The sequence below is a fragment of the Hylobates moloch genome, unplaced genomic scaffold, assembly GCF_009828535.3.
Source record: "Hylobates moloch isolate HMO894 unplaced genomic scaffold, HMol_V3 SCAFFOLD_15, whole genome shotgun sequence".
In the NCBI taxonomy this organism is placed as follows: domain Eukaryota; kingdom Metazoa; phylum Chordata; class Mammalia; order Primates; family Hylobatidae; genus Hylobates; species Hylobates moloch.
The window spans coordinates 27817559-27840559 of record NW_026652290.1 but is presented as its reverse complement, the minus strand read 5'-3'; the positions used below and the strand labels follow the sequence as shown (position 1 = coordinate 27840559).

At 49.4% G+C, this 23001-nt stretch overlaps 2 protein-coding genes across 7 annotated transcripts in view; one reads left to right on the top strand and one right to left on the bottom strand.

Moving 5' to 3' along the window:
* The first annotated feature begins 570 nt into the window (after window positions 1-570).
* On the top strand, window positions 571-11031 carry TGOLN2 (trans-golgi network protein 2). Of its 5 annotated transcripts, none has more exons than XM_058428684.1 (5): window positions 571-1147; window positions 1379-1525; window positions 1568-2598; window positions 4107-4190; window positions 6325-8188. In XM_058428684.1, the coding sequence occupies exons 1-5, from the start codon at window positions 1102-1104 to the stop codon at window positions 6379-6381; spliced, it is 1365 nt and encodes a 454-aa protein (XP_058284667.1). In that variant the 5' UTR covers window positions 571-1101; the 3' UTR covers window positions 6382-8188. The 5 variants fall into 5 exon arrangements, with proteins under 5 accessions (XP_058284667.1, XP_058284666.1, XP_058284664.1 ...); XM_058428683.1 differs by having other exon boundaries at window positions 6284-8188; XM_058428682.1 differs by having other exon boundaries at window positions 572-1147; window positions 6345-11031.
* Window positions 11032-14931: 3900 nt separating this feature from the next.
* TCF7L1 (transcription factor 7 like 1) overlaps window positions 14932-23001 on the bottom strand; it is a 176429-nt gene continuing 168359 nt past the window's right edge. The window contains exons 6-12 of one of the 2 annotated variants that reach the window (XM_058428793.1): window positions 21675-21780; window positions 21334-21417; window positions 20271-20414; window positions 19309-19468; window positions 19115-19222; window positions 17965-18040; window positions 14932-16287 (exon numbers count right to left, since the gene is read on the bottom strand). In XM_058428793.1, the coding sequence (XP_058284776.1) occupies window positions 15854-16287; window positions 17965-18040; window positions 19115-19222; window positions 19309-19468; window positions 20271-20414; window positions 21334-21417; window positions 21675-21780 (1112 nt within the window). In that variant the 3' untranslated portion in view covers window positions 14932-15853. The remainder of the gene's footprint in view (window positions 16288-17964; window positions 18041-19114; window positions 19223-19308; window positions 19469-20270; window positions 20415-21333; window positions 21418-21674; window positions 21781-23001) is intronic. The other variant, XM_032177768.2, reaches the window with a different exon arrangement.

Here is a 23001-nt window from a genome sequence, read left to right as displayed (position 1 = left end):
TTTCTTCACTGTTTCCTTTGCTGTGCAGAAGCTTTTTAACTTGATGTAATCTCATATAAGATCTATCATTTCTTAAATCACTGTCTCCAAAGCACCAAGCCTGGCAATCGTTCATAAAATGATTTCAAACATTTAATGTATAAACATAACAGTAACTGTAAACGGTGAGATACAAAACCATTTACCTGATTATCCCAATATGGGGAGAAAATAAATATGCATAGAAAAGAGAAATACACTAATTAAGTCGGGAAAGAGTCCTTTTTTTTTTTTTTTTACAAAACTAAATGGAAACATAATAAACTAATGTAAGCGGTGACCTGTGGAGTAGGAAGACTTTTCTAAAGTCTGTTTACTTTAAAATCCGGTTTTCATTTCTGAAACATTATAATGTATTATCTATTCAAAAAACATCAAATGTTTAGAGGGCAGACAATACACTAAAACATTAATAGTGATTCTCCTGGAAGGGTAGGAGTCAGGTTTTGTTTTCTGCTTCTGTACTTTTACGATCAGAAAAAGGATGCACTTTTTGGAAAAGATGTTTGGTGACCTCGAAGGACACCGTCTCCGTGGAGTCGGGAAGGAGGAGGGCCAGGATGCGAACGCAACGCTTTGCAGGTGATCGGATGGATTTGTTCCCACGTGGGAGAGACCAGAGCACAGCACGTTTGTGTACTGCCAGGAGGGAACCACGAAAAAAGCAGAGCATAGAAACGCAAGCACAGGATGGTGGTGGCCAAGAGGCGCCTGCCCCTAGTGACCTCACTTCCGCGGCCAGTGCGAGAGGCGAGAGAGCTCCAGCTCTGCCAGTAAGTTCTCGGAAGCACGAGGCGGAGGGGACGAAAAACGGAAGGCCAGACTGTTGTGGCTGTGGTGGAGACGAGAAACCAGGAAGAAGAGGCTCGCCTTCCACTCGGCGACCGTAAGCGAAGCAGCGGAAGGCGAGCGCAGACATCAGCAGGTGCCGCCTGAATCCCACCCTTCGTCTTGGCGGCAGCGGGAGACGGAGAGACGCGCGCAGCAGGGGCGGGACTGGAGAGGTCCCCCGCGCGCGGATCTCGCGAGAGCGTTAGAGGGCGGAAGCGCTATCCGAGCAGGATGCGGTTCGTGGTTGCCTTGGTCCTCCTCAGCGTCGCAGCGGCGGGTAAGACCCTCCATCCCGCATCCCACTCTTGCCCCCAGATCCCGCATTCTCACCTGGGCAGGTCACCTCTAGGTTCGCTTCTTCCCTGCTCGACCCACCTCTCCGCTCGCCATCGTCTCCCGCCCCACCCCCCAATCCCCATTCCCCCGCTGCTCCCGATCTCTTCCAGTTCTGAGGAGTTCTTTCTTCCCACCTGCCCTTCTCCGGTGCTAACTCGTTTTTCTATTTCAGGAGCCGCGCCGCTCTTGCACACCGAAAGTGTCAAGCAGGAAGAAGCTCGAGTACGGCCTTCTACAGAAAACGTCTCCACCCACCCCAGCTTGAGCCAACGGCCTGGAGGCTCTACCAAGTCGGATCCGGAGCCGCAGACTCCAAAAGGCAGCCCTAGCAAGTCTGATCCGGAGCCGCAGACTCCAAAAGACAGCCCTAGCAAGTCGAGTGCGGAGGCGCAGACCCCAGAAGACAGCCCCAACAAGTCGGGTGCGGAGGCAAAGACCCAAAAAGACAGCCCCAACAAGTCGGGTGCGGAGGCAAAGACCCAAAAAGACAGCACTAGCAAGTCGGGTTCGGAGGCGCAGACCACAAAAGACAGCACTAGTAAGTCGGATCCGGAGCCGCAGACTCCAAAAGACAGCACTGGCAAATCGGGTGCGGAGGCGCAGACCCCAGAAGACAGCCTCAACAAGTCGGGTGCGGAGGCAAAGACCCAAAAAGACAGCCCTAGCAAGTCAGGTTCGGAGGCGCAGACCACAAAAGATGTCCCTAATAAGTCGGGTGCGGACGGCCAGACCCCAAAAGACGGCTCCAGCAAGTCGGGTGCGGAGGATCAGACCCCAAAAGACGTCCCTAACAAGTCGGGTGCGGAGAAGCAGACTCCAAAAGACGGCTCTAACAAGTCCGGTGCTGAGGAGCAGGGCCCAATAGACGGGCCTAGCAAGTCGGGTGCCGAGGAGCAGACCCCAAAAGACGGCCCTAACAAGGTGGTTCCAGAGCAGCCTTCCCGGAAAGACCATTCCAAGCCCATTTCCAACCCTTCTGATAACAAGGAGCTCCCCAAGGCTGACACAAACCAGCTTGCTGACAAAGGGAAGCTTTCTCCTCATGCTTTCAAAACCGAATCTGGGGAGGAAACTGACCTCATTTCTCCCCCGCAGGAGGAAGTTAAGTCTTCAGAGCCTACTGAGGATGTGGAGCCCAAAGAGGCTGAAGATGATGATACAGGACCCGAGGAGGGCTCACCGCCCAAAGAAGAGAAAGAAAAGATGTCCGGTTCTGCCTCCAGTGAGAACCGTGAAGGGACACTTTCGGATTCCACGGGTAGCGAGAAGGATGACCTTTATCCGAACGGTTCTGGAAATGCCAGCGCGGAGAGCAGCCACTTCTTTGCATATCTGGTGACTGCAGCCATTCTTGTGGCTGTCCTCTATATCGCTCATCACAACAAGCGGAAGGTAAGTCGACAGCGGCCTTCCGGAGGGGAGTGGGGTTTCCAGCACCCTGGAAGCTTGGGTGTGGGTGGGTATCCCGTCACTAGATGCCCGTGAGCACTGGGGACTTTAAAACAAACTTCAGTTTTTTCCTCAGGCCCTATTAGGCCTCTTTACTGTTGTTTTGTGGATCGTGTTTTCATCCTGTCACCTGTTTACTCCGAGTGTCCTCTGCTACTGCATTAGGAGCCAAGTTAGGACATTATTAGGATCTGACCTGACTTGGAATCTCCTCCCATAATTTTGCACTTAGGCCCTTCACAGCCTCAGAGGACCTGAGTACTTGACAGTTAAAACACGTACCTTCCATCCTATTTACGTTCTTGAGACGATATATCGTTTCTTGCTTCCTTTCCCAACATTCTCTCTTCTATCAGCAGTGGCACAAAGAATGGTTTCAATTACTCCGTCTTCGATACCAGCAGCAAAGAGCCCAGGGACTTCTGCAGTTAATAATAATTAGAAGAAAGCCCAGAAATTGCACAGACACGTACACCTGTTACTTTTTCAGCAGGGTTTGGTCTGTTTATTAGCAACCACTCTAATGACAAAATGATTGCATTTCATATTGAGCCCCCAAAATTTAGAAGCTAGTTTCTGTAACCTGCTTAAATTTGGAGAGTGCACTTCTGGCCATAAGGCCTGTGGCTATAAAGAATAGAGGGGAAGACCTTTAGTAAAAATGTGCATTCCTGGCTGGGTGCAGTGGCTCATGCCTCTAATCCCAGCACTTTGGGAGGCCGAGGCAGGAGGATCGCTTGAGCCCAGGAGTTCGAGACCAGCCTGGCCAACATAACAAGACCTCGTCTCTACATATAATAAAAAAATTAGCCAGACATGGTGATGGACGTGTGTGGTCCCAGCTACTCAGGAGGCTGAAGTGGAAGGATGGCTTGACTGTGGGAGGCCGAGGCTTCAGTGAGCCATGATCACGCCATTGCACTCCAGCCTGGGTGACAAAGTGAGACCTTGCCTCAAAGAAAAAAAAAAGTGTATTTCTTATTCTATGTCCAAGTGTCCATTATGCAGGGTAACCTTGGTCATGAAATGAGAGTGACAAAGAGTATAGTTGATGTAGCAGCGTGGGGTGAAAGAGTACATTTGTAGATAGGAAATTCTGATTCTGATTTTTTTTTTTAAGGAATGTCTTATCCTAGATATCTCTAGAAAGGAGTTGATAGATCTTTGACTGTGTACCTTTGAATAAATCAGACAGACTTCCTCCCACACGCTAGAGCTCAGACAGCCTTCTATTTGTTATTTCATATTAAGCAATACAGAGGATTCTGATGTAATTAGGCTCTGTCTTTCTTAAAATGGTTGTAGTTTAAATAGACCTCTGTGAGTGTACTGCTCTTTCTACAGTCAGGGTCATTAACAAATATGCTACCAGGTGACTACCTCTGATTTCAGAGACTGAACTATGTCATTACAGAGCCACCTGTTAATCATTTTCTTTTTCCTTTCCTCAGATCATTGCTTTTGTCCTGGAAGGAAAAAGATCTAAAGTCACCCGGCGGCCAAAGGCCAGTGACTACCAGCGTTTGGACCAGAAGGTAAGGAAGGAGGAGCCAGGTCCACGGGAGGGATAGGAGGGATAGGCAACATCAGATGGACCCAGTAGTGGGCTGGGCTTGCATTTGCCTTGAGGCAGCAGTGGCCGATTCTGGGGGTGCTGTTGCTGTTGCATTCGCCCTTTCTAGACAACAAACTAGAAACATCTAGATACACATATCTATGACGTTAGAGCTAGCAGAGACCTTCGAATACTCTACAGCAGCTACCTCCCTTGACAGATGAGGAAATAGGCCCACGCAGAAACACTGTTTTTTTTTTTTTTTTCGCTAAGTTTCTACTGCAAGTTAGTGGCAAACTCAGGACCTGATGGCAACTCCCGTCTCCGAGTCCTGAGCTTTCTGCATTCTACCAGCGCTCCATAAACTTTAACAGGCATTTGAATCACCTTGGGGAATTTTGATAAAAAGCATTATCTTATTCATTAGATGTGAGGTGCAGCCTATATTTCTACATTCTTTTTTTTTTTTTTTTTTGGAGGCGGAGTTTCACTCTTGTTGCCCAGACTGGAGTACAATGGTGCAATCTCGGCTCACTACAACCTCTGCTTCCTGGGTTCAAGCGATTCTCCTGCCTCAGCCTCCCGAGTAGCTAGGATTTTACAGGCGCCACCACCACGTCCAGCTAATTTTGTATTTTTAGTAGAGATAGGGTTTCTCCATGTTGGTCAGGCTGGTCTTGAACTCCCAACCTCAGGTGATCCGCCTGCCTCAACCTCCCAAAGTGCTGGGATTACAGGCATGAGCCACCGTGCCCGGCCTGTGTCTACATTCTTAGGAAGTTCCCAGGTGAAACCAAATGCCACTGGATCCACACTTTATGTGATAAAGTGCTAGACTGTGCTCCCTGGAAACACGAGCCCGGAAGCACATAGGCCTCCAACTCCCCACATCAGCCTGGCTTAAGCACTGTAGGCTGGAGTTCCTGAGTACAACCAATTCATTCCTCTGTTAGACAGATAAGCCCTCCTTCCACCCCATGGCAGCAGAGCTGAGCAAGGGTCTCTCTAAAGGCAAGCTGTCTAAGCAAGAAGACTGCACTCTCACTGCATTGCTACCAGCATGCACCCTTCCTTTTGCTTTCAGCATAGCAACAGGCAGGACATTGGCAAAGAACCATTGGTGGCCCAACTATGAATTATTCCCAGACTTCCTACAGGGAACACGATTCTCTTGTACAACTCAATATTAGCTACAGAAGGAGCCACTGAGCTCAGAACATCTTTGCTAACTAGTCCAGTAGGCTAGCTTTACAATTTAGCTCTGGACTACTACCTTTTCAGATAATTGACTTTAAGGATTTCCTCCTTTTATGATTTTTGTTTATTTGTTTTTGAGACGGAGTCTCACTCTGTCATCCAGGCTGGAGTGCAGTGGCGCAATCTTGGCTCACTGCAACCTCCACCACCTGGGTTCAAGCAATTCTCCCGCCTCAGCCTCCCGAGTAGCTGGGATTACAGGTGCCCACCACCACACCCAGCTAATTTTTAGATTTTTAATAGAGACGGGGTTTCACCCTTTTGGTCAGGCTGGTCTTGAACTCCTGACCTCAAGCGATCCACCCACCTCAGCCTCCCAGAGTGCTGGGATTACAGGCGTGAGCCACCTTGCCCGGCTTATGATTTAAAAAAAAATACACGTGGCTGGGCATAGTGGTTCATGCCTGTAATCCCAGCAGTTTGGGAGGCCAAGGCAGACAGATCACCTGAGGTCAGGAGTTCGAGATCAGTCTGGCCAACATGGTGAAACCCCATCTGTACTAAAAATACAAAAATTAGCTAAGCATGATAATCCCAGCTACTACTGAGGAGGCCGAGGTGGGAGAATTGCTTGAACTTCAGAGGCAGAGGTTGCAGTGAGCCAAGATCACGCCACTGCACTCTAGCCTGGGTGACAGAGCAAGACTCCGTCTCAAAAAAAAAAAAACCACCAACAAAAAACACATGTAAATAATTCACAACAGTACAGAACAGTATGAAGCAGAAGCCAGGATTCCTCTCTCTCCATCAAGTGTATATCTTTCTAGTGTAAGGTTTCATTTCAAACTTTAAAAATCATTTTGTGTGGTAGGTCAGTATGTCTTAATTCTGAATGTTTTCCCTGCACCTCCTAAAAGATCTTTTTTTCCCCCCAAAGTCCTAACAGAATGGTATATTCCTCTGGGAAAAGATGAACGTCACCAATGGATTGTGCTGCTCTCGTTTCAGCTTTGATTTTTTTGTCCTTGAGAACCTTGTCCTCCCTGCTGATTTGTTTCTAAATCAAAAGAAATGAAGAAAAAAGTACTGTGACCTAAGAGATACCCTCCTCTAGGATTTAGTGGCGGGTCTGGGCTGGCAGAGGTAGGGGGCTGCTTTGGGCTTTGCACCTGCACTTTGGTGACATTGTTCTTCTGTGCTCCCTTTATTTATGCTGGTGGCTTCCATCCATTCCTCCTCTGAGTGTGAGTGGAGGGGCATATGGAAACACGGCTATGACCAAAGGGAGATCCCAGCCTGGACAGGCTGTGCTGCTGACCACCCTCCCTGGGGCCCGGGCGCTGTAGGAAAGTTGGTCCTTGACTGTGGCATTGCACTCTGCACTGTTTCTCTCTGCAGACCTGGGGGAAAACTGCAGGTAGAAGTGCTTTTCTACTAAGGCCTCTTACTTTGGGGGGATGTGCCCTACAAAAGACATAGAAGATGGGGAAATGCCGATGGGCAAAGAGCTACTTTGAATACATAATTCTCTTCAAAGACTTCAGCGGCAAACCAAAACAGCAGGTTAAAAAAAAATGCTTTTTTGGGTGCAAGTCTAACCTGTCTAGCATGAGATCTTCTTGATTTTCTGATTATTTTATGTAGCTTGAGACAAAGTGAATCAACTTCCACTTGGTTGTACCGAGCATAAAACAGAACTTGGGCTTCCTGTCCCATCACAGATTTTTAAAATAAATATGATTTGAAGTAGTGTGATCTTTCACACAATCATACTCAGTAGGAACTTTTTGAAATAGGGCAAGTTCATGTTTCATGCGAGAAAACATGAAGGAGGGTTTTGGTTTTGGTCTGCAGTTTTTCCAAAGGGCTTTTATGAGATACATTTCCCACAAAGTCCATTTTGCCTTTGTTGCCTAAAACAGACAAAATAGACTTAGATTTATTAATAGAAACTATACTCTTTGCCCATTTTTACCTCAGTGTATTTAATGGTCCTTTAATCTGATATAAGATGCCAAGGGTATTTGATAAAAATTCTTCTTCCATGCCATGTCAGGAGTTAACACAAATGAAGAAATTCCATGGGTTCCACTGGGATAAGTGAGGGTAGTGTCTTGGACCACACTATTGTTTGAAGGTTTATCTCTTCTAGTCATGCTCTACCACATTGTAGAGAGCCTAAAGAGAGTTGTTTCTGAGCTGATCTCAGGGAAATAAAAATAACTTGGGAGATGAGGGAAATAAGATGAATTCTGTGCTGTCAAGGCAGTAAGTCTGAAGAAAGGACCATGCTTCTTATATTATCTTCCACCTTGCTTAAAACAGCCCATAGCTTTGAGTTGACATTTTCATTCTTGGCGGGTAGCCTACTTTATGAAGGTAAGGAATGAACTCCTACCCTTCTTGGGTCATTCTCTGTACTGATGCGTCAGTCTTGTAATACCTCGCACCAACCTGAAGAATCTTTTAGGCTCCTCTAGCATCCCCTAAGACTGTGGCTATTTCACTTCTCTCTCCCTGCCTGCCTCCCTTTTCCCTGCCTTTCCCCTCCTCATGTTTTCTGGTTGTGTGCATCTGTACCAGCTCCTTTCCTTCCACCTTCGTATGTACCCAGATTTTTCTGTTCCCATTTGTCCTATTTGTTATTCATCCCACTGCTCAACTTCTCCGGTATGTTGCTTCCCTTAAGTTGCCATTCATTCTCTTCATGACTTTTACTAACTCACTTCGGTTTCTGTCTGTCAACTAAGCTTTTCTAAAGGTTACCAGTTATCAGATCACCAAATCCATGGCTTTTTCTCAAAGCTTAGTCTTGTCCCTGATAGAACTGGACACTATTGACCATCCAGATGGAAATTCCCCTTTCTTGGTGTCTCTGACAAATGGTCCTTTGCCGTATCTTGTTCTGGTGGGGAAGAGGCCCTCAAAGCCAGGCCTCTCTATTCCTTTGACTGTCTCCTCAGCCATTCACCCATTCTTCATCCTCGGAGTGAGTGATTCCCAAGTCTTTGCCTTGGCTTAGTTCCTAAAGAACCCAGTCCTGCTGGTAGTGAATAGTTCAGCTTGGTTGTCACTGAAAGGAATTTCTCTCTTCTGCCCATGGACCTGCCCCTCCCAACTGTCCAAGACAGTCTTCAGTCACCTGAATTCCTAACTGCAGACTTTTGCCGTTTTTCTCTCTCATTACCAAAGTCCTATCCATTTTTTTTTTTGATAAAAGATCCTTAGCTACAGTCTTTCCATTTTCCTTGCTTCTCTTGTTGCACACCCCCAACCCATTTTGCTTCTCTCTTGGATTTTGTTTTTTCAGATCCACATTTATCGCGCTTCCTGTCCAGCTTCTTGGAAAGGAGCTCAATCTTGGAAAGACTGATCTTTCCAAAATATTTTCCCTGGTCTGAAGCTTTGGTCTGAACTTCTCAAGGCTTAGAGAATCCAGTTACAGACCTTTTGGGGTTCAGGATGCTACAGATTGACACCCTCCTGCCTGTCTTTCTCTGCATCCCAACCTGGCCAAGGCCTCTCCTGTGGGGTGCCCATCTGTGCCTTTATTCTGGCTGTGCCGACTTGCCGGCTTCCCATGGTTCTTTGGTTAGGTTTCTCTCCCTTCTCTTCTTTCTCCTGCCTTCCCCAATCTGCCTGTTTCTTCAGGGCCCAGTTCGTTTCCTCGTACACCTTCCTCACTACCCCACCCCACCTGGTCGACTCTTTCCCTTAGCTCCACTAGCTCTTCATCACGCCACTCATTTCAAACTTCAGCAAAACAGGGCAGTCAGGATCTGATGTCTTTCTGGTCTCCCTAAGAAAACTAAGCTCTTGAGGGACAGCCCTTGGCAATGCTTTCCTATCTGCTGAGCATGGTGACCTTCCTTAGGACTTCCAGAGTTCAGTTCCTTCTGGCAGAGAGGTTTTCTTTCTCCATGCCATATGGATGTGACTTAAATGAGGGGTCCCACAGCTTTTCCTGGCTACCACTTGCTATGACCTTATACATGTTGGGGTTTGCTCTTAAAGAGGAGAACAGGAAGAAAGGTTGGTTTCAGAAACCAAAAGGGTCGGCAGTGGACGCGTACATTTTGTCACGGAGTCCACAGAGCTGAGCTTTTGAGTAGACTCTGAGAAGTATCATTGCTTGTGTTGAAAGAATACAACAGGATTTAAGTTTCTCTTTAGAAATTGCACTGAAGAAAGGCTGGGTGCAGTGGCTCACCCCTGTAATCCCAGCACTTTGGGAGGCCGAGGCGGGCAGAACATGAGGTCAAGAGATCGAGACCATCCTGGCCAACATGGTGAAACCCCGTCTGTTATAAAAATACAAAACTTAGCCGGGCATGGTGACGTGCACCTGTAGTCCCAGCCACTAGATAGGCTGAGGCAGGAGAATTGCTTGAATCCGGGAGGCAGAGGTTGCAGTGAGCCGAGATCATGCCACTGCACTCCAACCTGCCAATAGAGCGAGACTCCGTCTCAAAAAAAAAAAAAGAAATAGCACCGAAGAAAATACCGCACATCAAAGGAAAACTTATTTTCTGCATGGTGTCTTTTCAAAGATGAATATTTGGAGCATGTTTCCTAGAGATTGTGTGGATGAGGGTGAGCTGGCTGAGGCATCGCTCAAGCTGGGGGGTGGTGTGTAAGAAGCACGTGCAGCCACAAGAGGCACATCCTATAGTCAGCTAAGGGCTTCCCTTTCTGTGCCCAGCTTTTGGGTGAAGGGTGATTTCTATTAGACAAATCTGTGCTTCAGTCATAGATGTTAATAGAGGAAGCAGTTTTCCTGCTGCAGATTCCTGAATAGAGTTGCTGAAAGAGTCTACTTCTGGACTCAGGGGAAGTTGAAGGCCAGTCTGTGTAGAAAGGTTGAGGCAACGGGGAAAGACCTGACAGCTAGTTACATATGCTCTGACATAGTCCCCCCATGATGGCTTCCAGTGACACTTGTGCTGATAGAATTCTAAACCTCTGGAATTTCCCTGCTGGCGACTTCTATGGCCCTTGATTGTACAGGGTAACCTGATGCCAGATGCTGTGGGCGTGATGAGAACTAGAGCATTGCAGCGTGGAGGAAACTGTGAGGCACCAGACCCTGTGCTTCTGCAGGCCATTTTCTGAAAACCACTGTTAGGAAGGTTGGGTTTGGCATGACTTGCTTGAGCAAGGGTCCTGGGGAGAGATTTTGAGGTTTAATTTAACGGCATATCCAGAGCTAACAAGTGACTCAACTCGGCTAGTTCTGCAAGTCAGATGTAAACTTAGAGTCTCCTTTGTGAAGGGTTTGGGTCTAAGCTGTATAGTATGTCAAGCTGCCAGTAAGCTAGCCCCTCACTCTCTGATAGATATTCCTTTAATTCACCAGACTTCATGTTCGATAGATTAACGGTTGAAATTGTTTCTCTTCTTTTGTGTTTTCCCAGTTAATAGATGGCCACTGTTTCCACAATGTTTTATATTTTCAGTTTTTTGTAACTTAACTATAATTACTTAATTTTATTTTTTTAAAGCTTGTTGTGGTCTAATAAGTATTTTCCAGTGCATAATGTTTTCTGAGCTTCTGTAAATGCCATCCCAATGTAGTTTTGTCTTGTTGAACAGAAACCAAAATAAATTTCAAAATGTTAAAGCAATGGATTTAATACATTTATTTATTTATTTTATTTTATTTTTGAGACAGAGTCTTGCTCTGTCGCCCAGGCTGGAGTGCAGTGGTGCGATCTCGGCTCACTGCAACCTCCGCCTCCCGGGTTCAAGCGATTCTCCTGCCTCAGCCTTCCGAGTAGCTGGGACTACAGGTGCCCGCCACCACGCCCAGCGAATTTTTGTATTTTTAGTGGAGACGGGGTTTCACCATGTTGGCCAGGATGGTCTCAATCTCTTCCTTGTGATCCGCCCACCTTGGCCTCCCAAAGTGCTGGGATTACAGGCATGAGCCACCGCACCCGGCCTGCTTTGTTCATGTAACTAAATATTTGTGAGGCCCTCAGGTTGTGTTCAGGAGGAAGAGACACAGGAACAGGGATGGAGGGCAAGAGGGACAGATGGCTGTAGCTGGGCTGCCTGGGTGAGATGCTGGGGCCTGGCCAGGATAGTGTCGGTGCCCAGAGGTCCTGGGACAGGGGAGAAGGGAGGTCAGGGTCACAGAGAGAAAGGTGGGAAGTAGCAAAGGCAGAGTCTGCCTGTGCACCATGCCCGACCCCCCTGCTCTGCCCCTGGGCCGTCTCTGCCTCATCCCCTCAGCTCCCCAGGTCTGAGAGAGGGGAGGCCGAGCAGGCTGCAGGCCCAGCCACGTGGGGCAGGGGAAAGAGAGGCTGGCATTGGTGGAGCCACTCACTGCACTGCCAATCATATAAAGAAGTCTATCACACAGAATTATGTGCAGTATATAGTACCTTTTTTTTTTTTTTTTTTTTTTTGAGACAGAGTCTCGATCTTGTCTCTCAGGCTGGATTGCAATGGCACAATCTCGGCTCACTGCAACCTCCACTTCCTGGCTTCAAGTGATTCTCTGGCCTCAGCCTCCTGAGTAGCGGAGACTACAGGTGGCCGCCACCATGCCCAGCTAAGTTTTGTATTTTTAGTAGAGAGAAGGGTTCACCATGTTGGCCAGGCTGGTCTCGAACTCCTGATCTCAGGTGATCTGCCCACCTCAGCCTCCCAATGTGTTGGGATTACAGGCGTGAGCCACTGCACCCGGCCTATAGTACTTTTTAATGAAAGAAATGACTGTGTTACTGGTTTATGTATTTGCTATATTTTTATTGTTTTAGACAAAAAAGTTTAAGAAGTAAAAAAAAAAGTTTTTGTTTTTGTTTTCTTTGAGAGGGAGTCTCGCATTGCTGCCCAAACTGGAGTGCAGTGGCACGATCTCAGCTCACTGCCATCTCCTCCTCCCGGGTTCAAGAGATTCTCCTGCCTCAACCTCCCTAGTAGCTGGGATTACGGGCGCCCACCACCATGTCCGGCCAATTTTTATATTTTTAGTACAGTTGGGGTTTCGAGGTCATGGTCTCAAACTCTTGACCTCAAGTGATCTGCCCACCTTGGCCTCCCAAAATGCTGAGATTAGCAGGCATAAGCCACTGCACCCAGCCCCAAAAAAGACTTTAATTGGAAAAAAGCTCATAGAATAAGGATATGAAGAAAATATTTTTGTGCAGCTGTACAATGTATTTGCGTTTTAAGCTAAGTGTTATTACAAGAGTCAAAAAGTGTTTAAGTTGATAAAGTAAAAAAGTTAAACTAAGGTTAATTTATTCTTGAAGAAAGAAGAATATTTCTTTATAAACCTAGTGTTGCCTAAGTGTACAGCGTCACGGTTACTCACCACTCACTGACGCACCCAGAGCAGTTCCCAGTCCCACAAGCTCCATGCCTGGGAAATGCCCTATACAGCTATGCCATCTAATATCTTTTTTTTTCCCCAAGACAGAGTTTTGATCTTGTTGCCCAGGCTGGAGTGCAACGGTGTGATCTCGGCTCACTGCAACCTCTGCCTCCTGGGTTCAAGCAATTCTCCTGCCTCAGCCTCCTGAGTAGCTGGGATTACAGGCGCCCGCCACCACGCCCAGTTAATTTTTGTATTTTTAGTAGAGATGGGGTTTCATCATGTTGGCCAGGCTGGTCGCTAACTCCTGACCTCAGGTGATCCACCCTGCTTGGCCTCCCAAAGTGCTGGGATTACAGGCTTGAGCCACCACACCCGGCCCATCTTTTATCTTTTACACCAGATTTTACTGCACCTTTTCTGTGTTTTGTTTTTGTTTTTTTGAGAAGGAGTCTCACTCTGTCGCCCAGGGTGGAGTGCAGTGGTGCGCTTTTGGCTTTCTGCAACCTCTGCCTCCCGGGTTCAAGTGATTCTTGTGCCTCAGCCTCCTAAGTAGCTGGGATTACAGGCATGTGCCACATGCCTGGCTAATTTTTGTATTTTTAGTAGAGATAGGGTTTCAACATGTTGGCCAGGCTGGTCTCGAACTCCCCACCTGAGGTGATCTGCCTGCCTTGGCCTCCCAAAGTGCTGGGATTACAGGCGTGAGCCACCACGCCCAGCCACCTTTTCTATGTTTAGATACACAAACGCTCACGACTGTGTCACAATCACCTACAGTATTCAGTACAGTAGCATATGCTGTACAGGCTTGTAGCCTAGGAGCAATAGGCTATACCATATAGCCTAGGTGTGTACACCATCTAAGTTTTTCTAACTACACTCTACGATGTTCGCACAATAAAATTGCCCAACGACGCATTTGTGAGAACGTTGTCTCAGTTGCTAAGTGATGCATGACTGTATATGAAATGTCTAGAATAGACAAGTTTGGAGACAGAAAGTAGATTAGTGGTTGCCTAGGGCTGGAGGAGATGGGCAAAATGTGGAGTGATTTTCAAAGGATATGGGGCTTCCTTTGGGGCTGACAAAAACTTCCTAAAATTGACTATGGTGATAGGTGCACAACTCTGAACATACAGCCAATGAATTGTCTACTTTTTTTTCTTTTCTGAGATGAAGTTTTCCTCTGTTGTCCAGGCTGGAGTGCAGTAGTGCCATCTTGGCTCACTGCAACCTCCGCCTCCCTGGTGCAAGCGATTCTCCTGTCTCAGCCTCCTGAGTAGCTGGGATTACAGGCACGCACCATCATGCCTGGCTAAGTTTTGTATTTTTAGTAGAGATGGGGTTTCGCCATGTTGGCCAGGCTGGTCTCGAACTCCTAACCTCAGGTGATCCACCCGCCTCGGCCTCCCAAAGTGCTGGAATTACAAGTGTGAGCCATCGCACCCAGCCTGAATTGTATACATTTTTTGTTTGAGGCAGAGTCTTACTCTGTTGAGAAGGCTGGAATGCAGTGGCACAATTATAACTCACTGCAGTCTTGAGCTCCTGGGCTCAAGCGATCCTCCTGCCTCAGCCTCCTGGGTAGCTGGGACTACAGGCTTGTGTGCCACCATCCCCAGCTAGTTTTTTTTTTTTTTTTTTTTTTAAAGAGATCAGGTCTTGCTATGTTGCCCAGGCTAGTCCTGAACTCCTGGCCTCAAGTCACCTTCCTGCCTCAGCCTCTCAAAGCATTGGGATTATAGGCAAGAGCAGTTCTGCCCAGCTGAACTGTATACTTTAAATGGGTGAAGTGTAACTTTAAATGGCTGAAGTATATCTCCATAAAGCTGTTACAAAAAAATTAATTGTGGTGCTAGATACTATGGAAAGTATCCAAAAGATGCTTCCTCACATCTCGGCAATTACAAGTCAAATGAGTGATAGAAGCATAAGCTGAATGTCATTCCAGGTGGCAAATTCATTTAAATCAACTGTGAAAATGATTACCCCCTTTGCAGTTCAGTCATGGACACTGACTGGCCTATGTACATTTGAGACAGGAAGCTGGGCTCAGGTTTTCCAAGGGTGTCAGGCATGCCTTACATTCCCCTGTGGCAAGTGGCAATCCTTTGCATGTCTGCAAAAGTCTAACACAGGGTTTGGGAGTGAAACAGGTGGTTTGATTCAACAAAAGCACTAAAGAAACACTCAGAAAAGGTCTTGCAACTGCAATTTTATTTTCTTTTGTGAAAATAAACAACTGGGAGTTTAAATTGCTCCAAAAACCATAAAAACAAAAAGAAATACACAAAGAAGAAGCATGTGAGGTGATGGGGAAGGGAACAGGGTCTCTAGAACTTTGGCAGATTGTGCTGGCACGGACCCAGGTGACAGGAGCCAGACCATGGGGCTGGTCCTGCCTGCCACTCTGGGACTGTGAGGGGATGATCGCCACTGGCAAGGACGGGGAGGAACACAGACTTCTTTGCTGAGGAAGTGGCAGGCACCTTGAGTCCCTTTAAATGCGGGGGTTGGGGGCAAACCATTTCAGGGGACCGCTTTCTCCACTGAAAGCTGGGGCTGGCGAGTTCGGGCCCACTGAGGGAGGGGACGCTGGTGGCAGCAAATCAGGCCAAGATGTCTTCTCACATGGTGATGGCCTCACACTGGGCAGAGGACAGAGGACGAAGAAGAACCCATGGTATTGAGCAGACAATGAAAACTTGGGCTGGGTAACAGGAAATGTCACAATGGCAGAGCTGCAGACGGAGTGGGGGAAGCTGGGACAGGCAGCGGGGGCGAGAAGAGACAGGAGACAGAAAGTGCAAGAGAGGTAGAGAGAGAGGCGCCCTCTGCCCGGGTCCATCCACCACAGCACCTACAGGACAAACAGCACGCTACTTTTCAGTTCTCTTTCTTATAAAGATTTTTTTTTTTGTTGTTTTGTTTTGTTTTTTATAAAAGCCTTAAGATCAGCTACTGGTTACATCTACAAACTGTAAAGTGCTGTTGTTACCAGCCACTTTACAGAACAGTCCAGAGTGGTCAAATATTGACCAATAAAGTCTCCTTTTTCTTTTTCTTCTGAATCATTACTACTCAGTGAGTCACGTGACAGCCTGCAGGGGTCAGGGGGCAGCTTAGTGGGCAGACTTGGTGACCAGGGAAAGAGGCTGGGCCTGTAGCACCGGGAGGGCCTGGTGGGCATGGAGCGTGGCGGGGAAGGACGGGGGAGAGGCCAGCAGAGCTGTGGGCATGGACCCAAGGGGGAGGGGCCGGGACAGGAGGGGAGGCTGGCTGCCCATCTGCCCAGAGGAGGAGGCTGCAGCCTTAGCTGACAGGAAGGCAGCAGAGTGGAGAGCCAGCTGGGCCCGGGTTTCTGGTTTGGTGGTGAGGGAGAGGGGCTGGGCTTGCTCCGAATGGGTGGCAGCAGGGGCAGCTGGTGAGGCCAAAGCTGCAGAGGGGGTGGCCGGGGAGTCCAGCATGCTCCCGTGGGAGGAGGCAGGGCTGTCACAGGGCTTCTCGGGGGGCAGGTACTGAACACATGGCTTCTTGCTCTTGGAGGCCAGGGCACCTAGGGGGAAAATACAAGAAAGAGTGAGCAGCTATAGCTCTGTGAGAGGTGGAGGCTGAGGAACAGCCCTGGCGATACACGTGCTTTGGAGACATAGGGATGCTTTTGGCGAGGACCTGACGTTACTTCCAAGGCTTTCAAGACTAGGAAACTGCATTCACAAATAGCCAGTGCACAGAGAAGAGGCAACGCCCAAACTGATGAAGATCCACCCAGCATCAGATTGGAGAGAAGACGGCTCAGTGTCTCACAGGACCGCCCTCCTTTCCTAAAGCTCGTAACTTGTGGGATGAATATCCAGTTTGCTTTGAAATCTTTGGCTTATGGTATTAATACAGTCAGAGAAGGTGCATGTCTGCTGAGCAGCGTGCCAGACAGCGGGTTCTGTAGCACACACGGGTTCCACTCATGTGGGCTCCTATGTATGATGGAAGGAAGGAAGGGAGGAGGGGAGGGAGGAGGGGAGGGAAGGAAATAGGGAGGGAGGGAGGGAGAAATGGGAGGGAGGGAAGGAGAAATGGGGGAGGGAGAAAGGGAGGGAGGGGGAAAGGGAGGGAAGGAGGGGGAAAGGGAGGGAAAAAGGGAGGGAGAAAGGGAGGAAGGGAGGGGGAAAGGGAGGGAAGGAGAATGGGAGGGAAAGAGAAAGGGAGGAAGGGAGAAAGTGAGGGAGGGAGAAAAGGAGGGAGGGGGAAAGGGAGGGAAGGAGAATGGGAGGGAAGGCAAAAGGGAGGGAGGAAGGAAGGAAGGAGAGAGATTGAAAACACTTTACATTGTCGGGCGCGGTGGCTCACGCTTGTAATCCCAGCACTTTGGGAGGCCGAGGTGGGCGGATCACGAGGTCAGGAGATCGAGACCCCAGTGAAACCCCGTCTCTACTAAAAATACAAAAAAATTAGCCGGGCGTGGTGGCGGGCGCCTGTAGTCCCAGCTACTCGGAGAGGCTGAGGCAGGAGAATGGCGTGAACCCAGGAGGCGGAGCTTGCAGTGAGCCGAGATTGCGCCACTGCACTCCAGCCTGGGCGACAGAGCGAGACTCCGTCTCAAAAAAAAAAAAAAAAAAAAAAAAGAAAACACTTCTTTACATCGTGCAAGCAGCGATACACTTGTCCTGGAGTGAGCATGAGATGGGGGCGTGACCTAAATATTAATAATAATCGTCACAGTGTGAGCATCTTTCTGTGCTAGGCATGGTGCTGGTATATAGAGATTTTATACACGGTTTTGACACAAAGTGCCTCCTAAACCCCAGCAAACGATTTTTTCTGGTGTTCAACCAAAGAAACATCCGAGGAAACCCTGGGCTCTCCTGGATCCACTGACAGGTGGGATGTCAGGGGCTCATGTGCTGCCTTCCTAAGGGTATTTCAAAGACAATTTCAACCTCATTCCATTAACCCTCAGGTAGGATGATTCACTTTTCAATGGAATTAAAGTGTCTGGGCTTTGAAGTGACAAAGTCCTGGGATCAAATCCTACCACCACCACTGAAGCAGAGTGCCTGGGAAAATGCCTTCACATCTCAGAGCCTCTTAGGTGGCCATCTCGAGAAAGGGGTAATAACACCCGCCCACGAATACCAAGGCAGAAGCCCTGACCCATCAGGGAGCTAGAGAAAGCATGGGCAGGTGTGGCTGTGACGGAAGGAAAAGCAGAAGAGGCCAGTGCCCCCAGACGCACCCTCTGCCTCCTGGACTTGCTGCTGTGACTGTGTCTGGGACAGCTGCTTTTCTCTCTTCCTCTTCTTTTTCTTACCCTGGAAAATACAGCCAAAGGAAGAGGTAAGCTGGGAGAGAAGAATGCTGGCTTCTCAGGGGCTCCCAGATCGGAGAGAAGACAGGACGTTGCCCTTTACTGCTCTTGATCCCTCATGGAGGGTGTGGAAAGATGATTCAGATCACAGCTGTGGAAGCCCGCGAGGAGGCAGAGGGAGCCCTTCCTCCCCTACAAATGCGTTTCCCCTTCAGGTCGGGTGTCCAGGCCTTCTTGGAAGGCCTCCTCCCTCCACTGCCCTTCAGACTCTGTTTTTCCATTTCTCTCCCTAGAACAGTGCTTCTAGATCTTTTCTGAGGGGTCCCAGGTCCCTTTGAAAGTTTGATGCAACTGTGGGTCCTCTTACCAGGAAAAAAGCAAAGAAGAACACGCATGCAAAAATTGGCTTGGTTTCCAGGAGCTTAGAGACACACCCCCTGAGGCTCACACACTGGTCTTTGAGCCCTGGGTTAGGAGTGACTGGAGACAACTCTTCCCACCACAGCTAACCCTGCGCCCTGTGTTATGAAATCAAGGGCAGAGTCCAGTTCAAAGGGAAATGCATAAACTGAAGTCCGTCCTAAGGACTTGTTGACCTCCTGAGAATTAAAACGCTTTCCTTATTTCTAGAGAAGTATGGGCTTCTCCCTGATCTTAAGAGTCCTCTATAAATGCAGTTGCTGGCCGGGCACGGTGGCTCACGCCTGTAATCCCAGCACTTTGGGAGGCGAGGCGGGCGGATCACGAGGTCAGGAGATCGAGACCATCCTGGCTAACACAGTGAAACCCCGTCTCTACTAAAAATACAAAAAATTAGCTGGGCGTGGTGGCAGGCGCCTGTAGTCCCAGCTACTTGGGAGGCTGAGGCAGGAGAATGGTGTGAACCCGGGAGGCGGAGCACGTAGTGAGCCGAGACTGTGCCACTGCACTCCAGCCTGGGCGACAGAGTGAGACTCTGTCTCACAAAAAATAAAATAAAATAAATAAAAGTAAATGCAGTCGCTCTCCTTCGCCCTTCCTCCTCTTGCAGAGGCTGCTCCTGGGGTCTGAGTGTCCCCTGCCCAGAGTGTGCACTTACATAGTTGTCCCGGGCTGACCAGGTCGGGTAGAGCTGCGAGTGAAGCTGCCGCTCCTTCCGGGCCAGCTCGTAGTACTTGGCCTGTTCTTCTCGAGACAGGTTGTGCCACTGGGGGAGAGAGGGTCAGAGACAACACAGAGCCATCAATGCAGGGACCCTGCCCCCATGGCCTGGAGGAAGAGGGCAGGTCTTACCTTTCTTCCCAGGATCTGGTTAATGGCTGCACTTTCCTTCAGGGTGCACTCAGCCACCACCTTGGCCCTCATCTCCTTCATATACAACATGAAGGCATTAAGAGGCTTCTTCACGTGGGGCTTCTTTTCTTCCTCCTTTTTCACGGTGACTGGTGATTTCCTGGGAGGGCCCGTGGTTGTAGGTTAGCATGTCAGGTGTCACACAACTCATCAATCCCTGCCTGTCACTAAGACACCGCTGATTGTCTCTGGGGAGGGGCGCGGGCTGCCTGGATGCTAATTCAAGTGGCCCCATGGCTGCACTCAGCACCTGAGCACCTTCCTCCCGTAGTTTCCCACCTTTGAACGATCTCCAAGCCAGATTCTTTGAAAATCTATTCTCTAATTTCCTGACAGAGGAACAGAGCATGGTGGGGTTGCTGAGGTGAGCTCTCACTGGAGCTGGCAGGTGCTGGCAGCAGTCGCAGGACACAGTGTGGGGTACTCTGGGCAGAACCAAGTGGGGGGGGGGTCTCCTGGGATCTCCAGGGAGCACTGACTTTGGCTTCCTGCCATCTTTATGGCACACGGGCAAGGTAAGGACCCTGGTGCTCATCTCAGCTCGGCCACCAGCCCACCACGAGTCCTTAAGAAAACACTGTCTCCTTTCTGGGCCTCACCTTTTTATGTATCTTACGGTGGGGTGTTAAAAGCTTTCTCAGGTTCTCTTTCAGCCTCTGAGACCTGACAGTAAAACTTTCCTTAATAAGAGAGAAGATGCACCATGTCCCTGAAAGGACAGGGACCCAGAAGGTCAGAGGGAGTAAGTCCCGAAGGACAGGGAGGGCCTGGCTGGGGAGGCTGTGATGCCTGCTGAGTGACACCAAGAGAGAAGAGTACATGGCATTTGCTGCTCAGAGTGTGGCCACCCCTCTCCACAGCCTGCACCCTCCCACCCGCAATCCAGGCTGCCGCTTACTTACGCGCTCACTGCAGGGCTCAGGCTGGGGGGTGCCGGTTCCTGCTTGACAATGGGGGAGACGATGGCAGGGTGGGGGATCCCTGAGGTGGGCAGGCCAGGGTGGGCGGGAGCCACCATGTGAGGAGAGAACCGACTGGAGACCAGGCTGTGCACCGGATAGAAACAAAAGACAACAGAGGGGTTCAGGCTGGATACCTGCCACCCAGCAGAGGACACGGTGGCTCTCTGCCTTGAGGGCACAGGCATGTCCGTGGGGCAGAGTCTGAGGACTAGAAGGCTATTTGTCGTCTTCTAGAGAACCAGGTTTGGGAGATGCTTAATGCCTCTTCCCTCTCCCCACCAACACCCAGGCTGCCCATCTGGTGCTGGAAGCAGGTGGAATGAAACACAAAAGGGGAGGAGGGTCAGAGGCCCGGGCACACTGTGGAAAAGAAGGGCTTAGGCTGTGGGCGGCTTTCCTCTGTCCTCAGAGGTTCCACTGTCAGGTAGAGCTGGTCCCTAAGACAGAAATCCCCTTTCACCGTCTCCTCTCCTGACATCATTTCAGGAAAAATTGATCTTCTCCCAACCCCTGGCTTCAGTGCGATATACAGACAGTCCGCGACTTAGGATTTTTTGACTTTACAGTGGTGTAAAAACGGTATTAATTCAGTACTCTCCTTGACCTAGATGGGGTTATGTCTGGATAAAACCGTCATATGTTGCAAATATTCTAAGGTCAAAGTTGTGTTTTCAATGTACGATGGGTTTATCAGGACGTGACTCCGTTCTAAGTCGGGAGCATCTGTCCTCAAAATGCTTCTGTGCCAGAGCCCATGGCAGGAGGCAGAGTGCTAGGGCTTTGCAATCCTTCTGTTGGAGAGATGAGGACAGTGATCCTGTGGTCTCCATTCTGACCTGGGGGTGGGGAGCGCGGGGCATGAGAAGGTGCTTGATCAAAGAGAGGTGGGGGGAAGGGTGAGCCCTGTGCCTGCTCATTAACTGGCAAGAAAAAGCTGTTTCGTGGTCAGAAATGGCGTGGTTGCTAAGACAAACATGCGGACAGCCCCAGCCTCGGGACTCACCTGGACATCGAGGCGTTCATGGCAAGGGCAGGGTAAGGGTGCCGGAAGCCACCAGGAGGAAGGGAGTACATGGGCTGGCCTTGCCTGTGAGGGTGAGGAAATCCGGTCAGCACATTGGGAAAGCTCAGGGCAGAGGAGGAGAGGCACTTGGGAAGAGGGGATGAGAAATATGGGAAGGAAGTGGGAAGGTAGAGCTGGGAGCAAGCTGCCCGGGCGGGAGCAGGGAGGCCTAGTCCTGGGCTTGCCTCTGAGGGGGCTCCACTGTGCAGGGCGCACAGGGCACAGAGGCAGAGCTCAGTGCAAGGAGGGAGCAGGGGGAAGAGAGGCTGTAGGTTCCTTACTGTGGGACGAGCCAGCCGAGGGGGTGGGGGATTTGTCCGACAGCTCCGGGAGAGAGTGGGTAATACGGTGACAGCTCGGATGGGTGAGGGGGCCGGGGGATTCCTGCTTCCAAAGAGAGATATGTCAGACTGTTCCCTCGCCCTGCCAGAGCACCCTTAACGAACATCAAATGGGAGCGTTCTGCCCTATGTCCCTGGTGCTCTGGAGCCTAGCAGGTGCTTGTGTCATCGTCCTTGCCCTCTGTCACCTCCCTAGCAGCTCTCACCAGTCAAGGACATATTCAGGGGAGGCAGGACTAATGCACTCCCTCTCTAGCTGCACGGATTCTATATCTGTGAAGAGTACCTTCCAGCTGGCTGTGATACAGAAGCCAGCATCCTGGAAGAGAGGGACAGGACCCACAAGATCAATGATAAGAGTCATTGGTGAACCAAGTCTCTAGAAAGCCCGCCTCATTCATGGAGAAATAAACTTTGGATTCCTCCTCCACATGTGTCTTCCTCATTATCTGTAACTTGTAGTGACTGTTATTTCTCCAAAGAGGGGCTCCAAAAATGCTTTGCCTTCCCCTGGCAACTCTGTGTGAATACTATAAAGACAGTAGTTCCCTGGAATGGACAGGTCTGGTGGGCAAGTTAAAAAAAAAAAAAAAGCCAGCACAGGTTGGGCACGGTGGCACACACCGGTAATCCCGGCACTTAGGTGAGTTGATTGCTTGAGTCCAGGAGTTTGAGACCAGCCTGGGCAACATGGCAAAAACCTATCTCTACTAAAAATACAAAAATTAGCTGGGCGAGGGCATGGTGGCATGCGCCTGTGGCCCCAGCAACTCGGGAGGCTGAGGAAGGAGGACTGCTTGAGCCCGGGAGGTCAAGGCTGCAGTGAGCTGAGATCACACTACTGCACTCCAGCTTGGGCGACACAGCAAGACTGTCTTAAATAAATAAATAAATAAATAAAAGCCAGTTTGGCCTCACTGCTTTACGGTTGCACTTCTATGTCTGTTTAGACTGATGAATCTGTTTAAAAATGTTCAGTTTAGGGTAAAGGTGTCTTGGTGTAGGGAAGCACAGCCCACAGCTGGGCTAGACTTGGGCAGAGCTACCACACACATTGCCTGTGGAGCCAGGCCCTGTGCTTTACTGCATTTAATTCCCTCTGGGCCTTATCATGACCCCATGGTGGAGAAGGTACACGGGAGGCACAGATGAAAAAAAATGACAAGGCTAAAGTTAGCAGACAAGGTCCAAAGACTCCTGAGACAAAGAGCCATGATTTGAACCCAAGTCAGCCTGATTCTGTTATGTTTCCGCAAAAGCGAAGCCC